Source organism: Micropterus dolomieu, linkage group LG01 (genome assembly GCF_021292245.1).
Source record: "Micropterus dolomieu isolate WLL.071019.BEF.003 ecotype Adirondacks linkage group LG01, ASM2129224v1, whole genome shotgun sequence".
Classification (NCBI taxonomy): domain Eukaryota; kingdom Metazoa; phylum Chordata; class Actinopteri; order Centrarchiformes; family Centrarchidae; genus Micropterus; species Micropterus dolomieu.
Window position 1 is genome coordinate 25,271,182 of NC_060150.1, and position 13,937 is coordinate 25,285,118.

The 13,937-nt window shown below is 40.6% G+C and overlaps 1 protein-coding gene across 1 annotated transcript in view; it reads right to left on the minus strand.

Moving 5' to 3' along the window:
• The window catches only part of LOC123980270 (SCO-spondin-like), a 114,966-nt gene that overhangs the window by 20,891 nt on the left and 80,138 nt on the right, over window positions 1-13,937 (minus strand). Inside the window, exons 77-78 of the mRNA XM_046064590.1 lie at window positions 9,575-9,621; window positions 4,227-4,391 (exon numbers count right to left, since the gene is read on the minus strand). Of these exons, the coding sequence (XP_045920546.1) occupies window positions 4,227-4,391; window positions 9,575-9,621 (212 nt within the window). The remainder of the gene's footprint in view (window positions 1-4,226; window positions 4,392-9,574; window positions 9,622-13,937) is intronic.

Here is a 13,937-nt window from a genome sequence, read left to right on the forward strand (position 1 = left end):
ACAAAGCAAATGAGGAGCGATTTGTTTATACTAGCCTATAGTGATGTGACCCACATTATATACAACACTTCAACAAAACGGTGACAACACAGTGGAACGCCCATTCACTACGGTAATGTTACTTACTGCAGTCTAACTGTTATAAAGTGTGGCAACAATCTCATTTATTATATTCTGTCCAGCTCACTAACCGTTTTGTTATCGTCCAGTACATTTAGCTCTGCTCACATTGCTGAGCCTCCAGTGAAAGATCAAAAAATAATGATAGGCCTAGTTACTGAAAAGCGATGACCAAACGCAAACATTTCAAGTCGGCTAATTGCAGTCAATATAACGTTATCATGTAATGTGCATGTATTACTTCAGCCTCAAGCTGATAAAAATATGACTAACAGTAGGAGTGGGAGTTTACCTGAGTTTCCAGCATGTTGTGTGAAGCTTTGTGTGTGTTGCATTTTGCTCGCTCATAAGTTCGAACATGCGTATGAGCATACCTGGTTGCAAACTAAAAACCGCAACGTGGTAGTTTTTCTGTTTTTGGTTTTTTGTTGATGTTTTTTATCTGCCCCAAGCGCCCCTCCCCGTTCTCTTGCAGGTTTTGTTGCTTTCTGCAATTGGTGTTTTCCTCTGCTATTTCCTCTGCGGTTTCAAAAAATTAAACAGCACCGCTAATGGCTGCTAAACACTACATATTGCCCCTTTAAAAGTGGTGGACAGATAGATCTGTATTATAAGGACAATGTCATCAAATGTTTTTAACATTTTCTATCAGATTTTACTGCTGATTCTATACTTGAGTATTTATTTCCCGATGACCATTGAAAGTGCAGTTATGGCTCTTTCCCCATTCATTTAGATAGGGGCCCGAAAACTCTGATTATTGGCAGCTCCACTTTGAGAAATGTTAAGTTAGTGAAATGGAAAAACTGTATTTATTGGCATAGTTGAATAAAAACAGTTAAGTAAATAGAACTGATATACCGCGAGCCTCCATAACCATCGTTTCATCCTTCTCGCCCATGCAAAAGACCATGGAAAAATGGGCGAATGGCAACAAGCGCTAGAGGTAATGTAACATGTGAGATCATTAATATTTATGCCCCCAAAATTTACATATATACCTGCCCACTTGTAAGAGAAGAAGTCATACAAGCTCATTCAGCTAGAGCTGGAGGTTGGTCAGTGTGTCTCACAGTAAGTGCTTTAACAGTTATGAAGGAAATAGATGTAGTGAACCGACAGTGTGGATTTGTGCATTTTATATTAAATAATTTGGAGACTCAACTCCTCTTTTCTCTCCCAGAGAGAAGGAGGGGGTTTGATTATCAACCCTCTACAGACGGCTGAAGAGACCCCAAAAGAGGGGGGGTTGAAAGGTCGCCTTCCCTAAGTGCTATTCCTGAGCAGTTGATAGTAAAACTGGCAACCTTTGGCAACAGCCGAGATAAGTCTCTCGGTGCCTGAATTGTTAAAATGACAAAGAAACTAACCAGAGATTACAACCAGCCTATCAGAACTCTTCTTAAAGAAAGGGGGCAGGAAACCCTAAACTGCCCCACACATGTAACCATGGCAACTGACCTTCTTCTGCTTTTAATTACCTCATCAAAGAGATACTCTTTTTCACACCTAGATGAGGAACTCCAGGACACCAGAGACACAGACCTGAACTCCCTTATGCAAACAAAGATTGATGTGCAAACGTGATAAGCCAGGATATGCGAAAAGGGGACACAACTCCTGCCTTCATGAGCTAAAACAATGTTTCATTATAAACTGTTCTCTTCAAATAATAATCCTTGCTAAGTTAGTTGTGGCGCTGCCTCTTTGAGTAGTTATGTTACCATGTTGTTGCTAGCTGTTGTTGATATTATTGCTGAAAAGAATCTAAATAAGTTACTTTTGCAGTGTTTTAATTTTCAGTAAGGTTAAGGATACTCCCTCATTTTATGTGTAACCAATGTTTGTTCACAATACTTTCTGACAACACCTTTAGGAAGGATGATTCCAGCTCCTGAGAAGATTGTTTTGGGATTAATCTAAGCTGTCGTCATGTAACCTGAGCTCCCCCAAGTGGACGAAATAAGTATTACATGCCATCATCGGAAATGCCGTTAATGTATAAATGTCACTCATTATTTATCATGGCCAATAATTTGACAATTGTTTTCCTGTTACCAAATGCTTAAACTTAGAACGGTACAACCGTTTGACCATTGAGGTTTGATTGTGGGAAGATATTTGATTATAATACGCGCAAATACATTTTCTTTTCCTTGTATAGACATATTAAAAGTTTAGAAAGCTAACTTCACCGAGGTCAGACCCAGCCACGTGGTCCCGCCAGCGGCAACGAAGGAAACCTGAAGAACAGCCAAATTGCCAGATGAAGGATGGCCAACCCTTGAGGGTTCTTTCTTCATTCAAGACACGGAGAACCTTGGAGAATTCCCTAGCAAAAAAACAGGAATCTGGCAGCTAGCGTGGGACCCACGCAACAGGCCAAGCCAGGCCGCCGATATAATAATAGTTGTTAATCCATTATATTCAGTCCTTAAACCCCTAGACAAATTTAACCGAGTTATCATCTAATTGCATTCATTAGCTGCCGTATGAGTCAAATGCTTCCCACAATAGACCTCCATTCTCATTGTTTAGCCATTGCTTATTTCTTTGTTGTATTTAACCGCAATATTATATCACCTTAGTTAGTTAATAAATTCACTGTAATTGTGTGTATTGCCTACTTCTAAGTCCCTGCCAAGAGAATTTACCCTTTAGATATGAGACTGACTGATTGATTTAAGATAATTGAGCGATTATTAAGTAACTGATCACTGCTGAATAATTGTATAATTATTAAAAGCTACCTAGAGGTCCGGAGACTCTAGGTTAATAACAACTCCGGTGGTGCCCCTGCGAAACGAGAGCTTTTTATGGATTAATATTTTCTGAATATTAAAATTAAAAATTGGGTATTAATTCTCATACATTTATTAAAATTCATACGTAGTTTAGACATGCTACATAGATCTGGTTTCTCCTCTGATGTACTCTTGGTGCTCTGTCTCAACTCTGTTATTTACAAAGTTTCCTAATGCACAGATAGCTTTAGTTGTTACTAACGCGACCTGCTAGCTGCTGCTAACGGTAGCTGCTGTAGTCAGCTAACTCTGAACTAGTGGTCAGAAACTTATGTACAAATGTTAGAGGAGTGAAAAACACCCCGCAAGCACCAAGCTTCCAGTCCGGGCAGAATCCGCAATAGGACAGCTGTTTGCCTGGCTAACTGAATAGCTAGCAGCTGTTAACATTAGTTAACTGCTAAAGTAACTGGTAGCATAAAAATGTTGGGTAGTTTAATTTATAACTAAAGATATTTGTTTCCCAACCCCCATCCCCGTTCTCTTGCAGGTGCTGTCTATTCTCTGTGGTTTCTGTTTGTGTGATGTTTGTGCCCCCCATCCCGGCCCAGTGACAAATTAATACATAATTAAATGACAACAAAGGAGTATATTAAAACTCTCTTGTTAAAGCAAAATCAGTCTGGCACAACATGGTATCCAGCTCCTCATACTGTATACCAGGCTACTGGGCAGGACAGGTTTAAAAAACAAAAAAAAAACATATTTTATTAAGTCTTCATATGTTTTGTGTGTAAAGTAACTAGTAACTAAACCTGATATAAATGTAGTGAAGCAAAATATATCTCCCTCTGAGATGTAGTGGTATAGAACTAGAAAGTGGAATAAAAGTAATGTACAAATACCTCAAATTTGTACTTAAGTATTACTTAATTAATGTCCAGCACTGGTAATAATATAAATATCAATCATATCAAAATCAATCAAAATCAATAACAGTAATAATAAATTCTCTAATAAAGACCGGAATCTGGGTGGGTGTGTGTGTATGTGTGTCTACGTGTATTTGTGTGTGTATGTGTGTCTTTCTGTGTGTTTGTATTTCGATTATGTCAGGAACCGTTCATCCAGTTGACTTCAAACATGGTGGGTATGTTGCTGTGGACCCAGTGTCAATTTGAACACACGTTCAGCACGTATAATGATAATTGTAGCAGTGGGTGTCAAGCAGGAACAATTTACATCATATTTTCTTTCACAAGAGGCTTTGGGCTGCACACTGCCAGAAATATTGTTATTTTGTTTATATTATGGTTTTTGATGATCAATAAAACATCCACTATCTCTCATCTTCTGACTCACCACAGTCAGGGGCCATGCAGGTTGTGGTGCGGTGGTCGGGGCCCACACAAGGGGCTCCTCCGTACTGGCTGGGCTGCTGGATGATTCTGGTGGAGCTCTGTCGCCCCGTACCACAGCTTGCTGAGCACGGACCCCACTGGGACCAGCTGGACCACTCACAGTCCACTGCAGGAGAGGACATTTAGATCAGTGTTAGTTTTACCTTCAGTAACCTGCAGCAGTAAAGCAGCATATAGAAAATATTTGTCATCTAAGGACTATGGCTCAGTTTGCGCAAATAAAACGACATTTACTGGTATTATGCCTACGTTGCTTTTTATTAAAGCCAGAGAAGGCAAGAAAAAGGACTCTCACACATCATTTCTTCTCTTTGAAAGAGACAGTCACTGTTGGAAAATTCTAGTATTTGCCAACCCGAGTCTTACCCTCAAAAATGTTTCCATTATGACTATTGGTCATGGTAATATTTATACTCTTCAACTCCTTTAAAAGAGATTTGGGAAACACAGACTCAGACAAGAGAACAAAGTGAATTGGGGCAATGAGGACAAGCCTCCTACAGCATTTCAAAAACACTTAAACAGCAAAGGCGTGGCACATGCCACCTCTGAAATCTGACACTGAAATGTACAGTGCAAGTTTCAGTGGCCGGTGAATAAAGACTGCTGCTTCTCAAGACTAAAGCGGAGTTCCCGTGTGTTTCTTGCCAACTACTGAAGAAAGTGTGAAGGGGTTAGCCCCGAAGTTAGCATCAGCTTCAGTCCTGGAGAAATCCCCTGTGCTTCCCAACTATGTTCTGGGAGATGAACAGGAATGGTTAACAACAGGTTATTAATTGTTGCTTACTGATGATATTAATAAAAACTAGTGCTGGGCAACGATTAAAATTTTTAATTGTGATTATCGCATGATTTTCTGCGATGAATCGCAATTAATTGCATAGTTATGCGCAATATTAAATAATGAATTCTAAAGTAGTGTATTGTGCATTTTTAATTGAAATGTACTGCTATATACACAAAAGTGCAATAACATGTGGTTTGCAAACACAACAAATTAGTTGCTTTTTACCAGCAGTTTTCCCTTTACACAGTAGCAATAAAATATTTCTTGTAAATCTCAACTTAAACATTAATGTTAACATTAATCAAATATAAAACCAAAGCTATTTGCCACTGCCAGGGCATTACCTTTTATCTAGCTTGTTAAAACAAGTTACCCTCAGAATCCAGAGCCATGATCATATCAGCGACCCTCTAAGCAACAGGTTAACATATATAAATCTGTTTTCTATTTTTTTTTTCTGAAAAGGGATCAGCAGAAACATTTTCTTTTATCAGGGAGCAGTAGATAGTCTATGTTCAGTAGCAAGTGTCCCTGTTAGGGTGAGGTGAAGTGGTCGCCTCACGCACACGCTGGCCCGCTGCTGAAGCTGAATGGTCTTGAAATTTTGTATGCGATGCAGCACAAATCAATGAAAGAGAGACTGATCCTCGCTGTTTGTGAGTTTCCAGAATCTATTACTGTTTACTAAATAGGACATCAACAGGAGGGAATTCGCATGGCAGAAAATTGCTGCAAAACAAGATGAAGGACTATCAGGTAGTTATGTAGCCTATAAATTTAACTTAAGTTAAATCAGCTACAGATGTGTAACACACAGAAGCCGCTGCCATGGTTACTCTCCATAGAGCACCTGCCGAGCGCTGTCTCCCCGTCTCTTCACCGGAGCAAAGAGCCACCCTGCCAGGCCAAGCAACACGTTGTGAATTTACGTTCCTAAGATGGACATCTTCCTCAATACTAATCAGCATGCAGTGTGTATCTATCTTCTCGCTATGGCATTTGTTCACCAGACTTGCTTTTGTTTATCTACTTCTCCCACACGCTGCATCCAACGTAGTCTGCCAAAGCCTCCCTCTGCTGCTTGTTTGGGTGGGTGATCTGCAGGCTGATCAACATCACCACCCATCCTGTGACCCATGGTTTGACTGTATGTGTATTCAGAGCCAGTGAGCAAGGGACTGTCAAAATAACTATAATAATAATAAAAACTGCATTAATGTGCGAATGGTCAGTGTTAATTAATTAATACGTTAATGCGATAATAACACGTTAACGTGCCCAGCCCTAATAAAAACATGTCTTATTTATGTGTTTAAAACTGAAGCATTTAAGTGAAAACAATATAAAAAACAGTGATATCACCAGAGCAAGTATTATTGGCCATAGCATAAACCATTTTATCTGTTGCTTGTAGTCCTGAGTTTGGTCTTACTTGTTGTCGTTATGGCTTTGATTCTGTCATCATCATTGTAGAGGTGTTTGAACTGGAGATTGTGTTTGTGCTGGTTTAGGTCTGTTGTGGACAGCTGACTCCCGAAGATTTTCATGTTCTTGATATTCCTGCACTGGTTAGTGCAATAGTCGAAGTGAAGTGGATCCACGTCTAGCGATTCGATCTAACGAAGTGGACTGTAGGCTTGTGGTGTCAGTGCTTTATCTCCTGTTTGTTCACTCATTTCTAACTTCAGTCAAACATTTCTGGCAGCTATTGCTGGATGCTATATGCATGAAGAATAACGCAATGACGTGAAGTGAATTGAGAAATGTAGGCTACTCCATAATGTCTGCTCGCACATAGTTAAAACGACAATTAAGATATTATTGTAGACACATATCACACACTCCAAATTCACTCGGCAGTCGACTGTTGGAAGTCTAGCCTATTAAAAACACCTGTGGGCCCATTGTATCTTTTTTTGATGAAGCACTGAGTAAAACATGTTGTTCTCATCAGTGTTTATAAAAGATCATATTTTGGCCGTGTGCTGTCACTACCACAAGCACTTCATTATTATTTTATTTTAATCTGACAACATGATTTTTGTTAAATTGACGTTCCATTGAAAGCTGTTGGAGGCAACACTCCTTCAACACTCCAATCAGCGTTATTCTTGCCAGAGTCTGTTTCCCAAATTTCCACTGTAGCGGTGTTAAAGAGGTCATATTATGCTCATTTTCAGGTTCAAAATCTTATTTAGGGGTTGTACCAGAACAGGTTTACATGGTTTGATTTTCAAAAAACACCATATTTTTTGTCACACTGCACATTGCTGCAGCTCTTCTTTTCACCCTGTGTTGAAGGCTTCGTTTTAGCTATGGAGTGATACATCTTGCCTCTACATGATCTTTGTTGGGAGTTGCACATGCACAGTTCCTAGTTAACGACTACTTGCCAATCAGAAGCAGAGTAGGGCGGGTCCTCAGAAGCTGGAAAACACGGCTTCGGTTCAGCTGTATATCCCCTTACCAGCTTAGCAACATGGACTGGTGCAAGAATTTCAGAGTGGTGAGTTATTAATCTGTGTCAAATATATCTTTCATCCATAAAGTTTTAACTGAGCTCTGCCTCTACATCATACTATTTTATGTCCATTGACTGCCGGGAGGGTAGCTAGTGTTAGAGGAGAGGAGAGGAGAGGCAACAGGCGGACGTCTTGTAACTATGTGTTGCAGCTTAGTGTTTTTTTCCACTGGTGTTTTTGAGGGCATGTTGAACTAGCCGCTTGGCGAGCATTATGACGCGCATTTTGCTGTGTCATCGCAGGGATGATGGGGAAAAGGCTGGACTACAAATGAGCTGTTTTCAGGCAGTTCAGAGCAGTGTTTTCTGTGGGAGATGGGACTTTTTCACTTTGTAAACATATTACATGCACAAAAAAGATATTTAACTGAATAAAGGAGAGGGAAAAAGCCAAAAAGCATAATATGACCTCTTTTAGTAAAATGTTATCATAATTAATAGTTCTCCTAATATTAAATTAACTGCGAGCTTGACAAATACCTGAACTTTTCCATTAAAATCTGCTAAACACTGCACTCTGTGAAGAGCTATTCCCACATTGACGTATCTTGTGAGAATATGAGCAGAGATGGGGACTCGAGGTTACAGTTTTATTTAGTTAGGCTATTCTTCTCCCTCGCCTCTCCGAACTCATTGGCCTCACTGGTACTGTGTATTCCTGGTTTCAATCCTATCTCACCAACAGGCAACAATACATCACCCTTAAGGGCATCTGCTCTGAATTGGCGCCAGTCTCACATGGCGTGCCTCAAGGATCGGTGCTATTCAGTATCTACATGCTACCTCTTGGGATCATCATCCGGAAACATGGACTCCTCTTCCACTCTCTCCTTCCAACAGCACATCAAAAACACTAATAAAACTGCCTTTTACCATCTTAAGAACATCTCCAGACTCCGACAGTGCCTCTCCAACTCTGTAGCTGAGACCCTCATCCACTCCTTCATCACATCCCAACTTGACTATTGTAACGGTATCCTGTTCGGTCTGCCCAGCAAGGCTACTGACAGACTCCAGTATGTCCAGAACTCTGCGACTAGGATGCTCACCCACACAAAACTTGGACTTCACATCCCTCCCATCCTGAAGAAGCTCTACTGGCTGCCAGTTAAGTCCTGGATCAAATATAAAATTCTTCTACTGATGTACAAATCTCTCCATGGACTTGCACCTCCATACCTCACAGATCTACTCCATCCCTACACTCAGTCACGGTCCCTGTGGTCCTCTGACAAGGACCTGCTTGCTGTACCTAATTCCAGGCTCCGGACATTTGGTGACAGAGCTTTCTGTGTCAGTGCACCATCACTCTGGAACAGGCTTCCTCTTGCCATCCGCTCTGCCTCCTCTATAATAACCTTTAAAACCCAGCTTAAAACATACCTCTTCACTGAGGCTTTTGGGCTTTAATCTCCCCTGGCCTCACACCTCTCACCCCCTTTTTGTTTGTTAAGCGTCCTTGGGTTTGTGAAAGGCGCTATATAAATCAAAGTTATTATTATTATTGTTATAACATTAGACTGGTTTGAGAGTCTGGGGATGTGTTTACTTACAGTAGTTTATAAGCTGTGATTGATTGCATTGTACATTACATGGTTGTGCTCTGTGAAAACAGGGTTACAGTTACAGAATCCCTTACAGCGAAGCAGTTTTATCAGCAGCCTGGTTTGAACGCAGCAGATGACACATCATTCATTATAACCGCAAGAGACTTGAGACTTGACTTGGACTCTAGCTCAGAGACTTGAGACGTGTCTTGGAATCTATCTCAGTGACTTGTGAGCATCTCTGGATATGAGGGGTTACACTTTTTGACACTGTACTCCCCATTATCTTTCAGCTCTTTCTACATGTTTACAAAACAAAAAACAGTAATGGCCTTTGTAGGCTGAGATTGATAAAATGAACTGATCCAGAGAGGCCCTTTAAAGTGCAAGAAATGCACTCAGTAAGAGAACAGCTGCGACAGAGCATTACTCACCATCACATAGCTCAGAGGTACAGTTGAACACTGCTCCTTGGCACACACTGGAAAAATTAGAAAAAACAGATGAGTGAAGTAATGAGCGGAAAACAGTGACATTGATATTATTACACACCGAACAAAGCAATCATCATGTCACATAGCTGACCCCATCAGACTGTATTAAATGACTATTAAAACCAGTGTGAGGGAGATGAAATGACATATGTCTGCTGCATGCCAGACTATCTATTACAGTAGGTCATAGCACCAAACTGTATTAGGAAGAAGGAGATAAAGACACACACTCTGTCTATTTCAGTGGAGCAGAGGTGGAGCAGGTTAACAGTTTCAAGTTCCTGGGAATCAGCATCACAGAGAACCTGACATGGTCATCTCACATCTCCACGCTGGTGAAGAAAGCTCAGAAACGACTGTATTTCTTGAGGAATCTTAAGAAGGCCAAATTCCCGTTCCTAGTTCTGGTCAGCTTTTACAGAGGAGCAATAGAAAGCATCCTGACTGGAAACATCAAAAAACTGGCATGGGATGTGCACGGCCCAGGACCGGAGGGCTCTGCAGCGGGTGATTAAAACTGCTCAGAAGATCATTGGTACCCATCTCCCGAGCATCAGTGATATCTGTGAGGTGCCTGCGCAGAGCCCAAAGAATACTAAAGGACAGTACCCACCCAGCCACAGCCTGTTAAAGAAGTTTCTGCTGCTGTACCACCATTCTGCAGAGCAGCTTTTTCCCCCAAGCTATCAGATTCTTAAACTCTTAAATTCTAAATCCTCCTCAGCACTGTTCCAGTGATGATAGTTTATTTATGTTTACCATTTTTCATAATTGATTATTTTTTTTATGTATATTGCCTTCTATGTAGCAGAAGGGAGTTACAAAACTTTTCAAAATTTCATTCTATAACTTGTGATATTGTGACAATAAATCTACCTACTATACCTATAGACAGAATTGGGCGACTGGGAGGACATTTAGATTAATGACGAAGCACATCTACTGTTTCAAATGTAGGATGGATGAATACATTAATATGCAGGAAAGCAATGTACTAAGGGGAACACTCATAAGGTAATAAACAGTACTGATGACCTGAGTGTAAATATCTCACTAAAAAATCTAAATTATCATAGTGCAGAAGTCGCTCAGTGAAACTCAAGTTCAAGTTCATTGAGCACATACAGCCATAACTCCCCATGCTCTCTGGTTAAAAAATGCACACTTTTGTCTCACCTTGTCTGCAGCCAGTGAGATGTTTATGGAGTAGAGTTTAATATGAGTTTCTCCTCCCTACCAAAATCTTTTCTAATGAGGCAAAAATGTTTTCAGACAAAATTAGATGAACTTTAGCAAATCCAGTCAAACGCTTGGCCAACAATGCTTATCTTATCTCCTGTTCTTTGAGCTCTCCCCCCCCTTGACCTTCTAAACGATGAGAGGCATTCTCTGGGACTTGGTTACTCTGCAATTCAGAGGCTGCATTTTCTGAAGTCTGCAATATTTCAAAGGCTCTTTCAAATGTGGCCAAGAAATGAAGTATTCTGCATGTCTGTAGGACACAAGCAGAGTCCATCAGTATCCTACAATCCATTGTGTGAAGTTGAGTTATTTATTGTTTCCTCAACTCATTATGTTGAGATATTATGTGACCATGTCATTTACCAGTCTTTGATCAGCACTACCATTTCACTTGATCTACACCATGAAAAAGCTGCTAGATAAGGATATTTTACTGACTTTTCAGAACACGTTATGAATCAAAGGGAATGAAATGAGGTATATCTAAGTATAAAGTGAGAAGAGTGTGAGGATAGGAATAGGGCTGAAATGATTTATCTATTAAAATCGATAAAATCGATAAATAAAACAATTCACTGTTAGCATAGCTAGCATGCCGTGCTTGTGTAAAGCCAAAACACAGCTGCGGTGGATGAGAGACAGAGCAGATTAATATTGCTTTCTTCATGTCGTCAACTTGTTTAATCTTCACTGATCTGCCCACTGACTTCGCTCCATGTTTGTGTGTGTGTATGTGGAGCTCTGCTGATTGCTCACTCGTGAGCTACTTCCATACACTATATTCAGTGTTGATATTACTTGTGATGTGTATCAGATAGTGCTGTGGGAGGGACATTGCTAGAGACCACCGAGTGGTGACTGCAGACAGAGAAAGGCAGCTGCATCAGAGCCAAGTAGCACATTTTTTTTCACAGCAATCTGATTTTTAAAAAAGGTTCCGATAACTGGAAAAATGCTGAATATCTGTGCTAATAATTGGCCAGGCCGATGTCTGGTTGACCCCTAATATGAACAGCATATAATCTGTTAGCAGGGTGAGTAGAGTCCCTCATGATGCAGGAGGCATTTTCCCCGCACTTTTTACAACATGCTGCAGTGACTGTCTGTCTGCAGAAGAGCAGTTACTGTACCACATGGTGATGCAGGAATAGGATGCTCTACACCATACATCTTTAGAAAGGCGTGAGGACCGAAGTGCTAAGGCCAGTGATCTTCAGCTTCCTCAAAAAGTAGAGGCATTGGTGGGTGTCCTTCACTATGCTTGCTGTGTTGATGCTCCAGGTGAGGTTATCTGAAGTGTGCACCCGAGTGACTCCCGGTTTTTAACAAGAAACAGAATTCTTGTTCGAGGACAGTTCTCACTCTGAGAGATTAGTGTTGTAGGAAATGCCGGTGGAAATGAGGGAGAGGAGTTTGGTGTGTACATAGAGGAACTGCTAGCAAGACTTTATTTCTTAATGTTACTTCAACACAACACACTCCTCTCTCCAACTCTGACTCACGTTTCCACCGTAGTCTTCCTTGTCAATTGTCCTTGAGCAAGACATCGGTCAAAAACAAAGGATATCACCGGAAAACACTCAAACAACATGATGTTGTTAGACACCGGGTATAACAGTCTGAGCCTGTCAGTGGCAAAAAGAAGTGCTTTTTGTGAACATAATTTTGATGGGTGCAATTGCCATGAAGGAATACGTTGCAGCCACTGCAGCCGGTTTGCGGGAGCTAGATGAAGCCAGTGTTTTTACAAGAACAACCAGGTAAAGCGACGCTGAACACACCAGTGCAGATGTCATGCAGTACCACGCTGGTTTTGTTTCAAAATGCTTCGTCGTTAACGAGTCTCCTTCACAAGTTCTGTGTCTTTTCTGCAACTTTATAAAACGTACTGCTGATGGAGAAAGTCATCAGGGCAGACACATACAGGGAGAGAGAGACAGGAAGAGCAGGTGTAGGTGTGTGCGTGGAGAAAAGAGGGCTAAAGGGAAAGGGAGCATAATCAAGTGGCCTAGGCTAACGATTAAACACTAAAATAAGGTGGAGAATGATGTAGAGTGAAAATGGTAAAATAAGAAATAACCTAAGCTACTACCACCTCCGCCTCCCAAGTGTCATTCTGTGGGAAACACTGGAAGCCATGTACAGCATGGATTCCAAAACTTTTTGCACCTACTAGTCATTTTACCAAATATGTGACAACGGGCCCAGGTTAAAAAAATACTGAAATTTAGGTGTAAATAATGAAGGCCAGAAATAAACTGTACTGTTGCAGCCTGAATTTGTTGTGAAAGTCTTATAGATAGATTTTATATTAATCAGAGGTCCATCCTGTGTTTTAGTGAAACTGGCTTATACCTGTCCCAGTGACCCCGTAGTTTTCTCAAAGTGTTTTTATTGAACATCTTATCAAACATAAGATACACTTTTACAATACATTTCCTTTTTATGTTAACCCACCCACCCAAGAACAATCCCCACCTGTTGCACCAATACACATATTAATTTGAAAAGCAAAAACATTCATTAACATGTTTTAGAGAAGAAAGCACAAGTATGTACAGTATATTACTCCTCTGAAATTGAGAGTAGAGAGGGATCCACCTTCCTAACTTGGTCCAGAACCGGTTGCCAGATATCAAAAAATTTATAGGCACAGCCTGCGGTAGCATACCTTATTTTTTCCATGGTCAGATTGTATAAAAGATCAATGAGCGACATTTTAAAAGCTGGAGGGTACTTGTCTTTCCATTTAAGCAGTATCTGCCGTCGAGCAAGAGTAGTAAATGCTATGAGGCTTTTGTTGTTTTGATTTAAGTGAAAATGTTGCGGTACAATGCCGAATACCGAGATCATGGCATCAGGCTCTATGACTGTCCCCAAAGTGTCGGAAATAAATTTAAATATAGACTTCCAAAAAACTTCAAGTTTTGGACAGAGCCAAAACATGTGAGACAGAGTACCTAGTTCGGCTTCACATCTATCACAGTAAGGATCTATGTCTGATTTAAATTTTGCCAGTTTTACTTTAGACCAATGCAGTCTATGAACAACTTTAAATTGA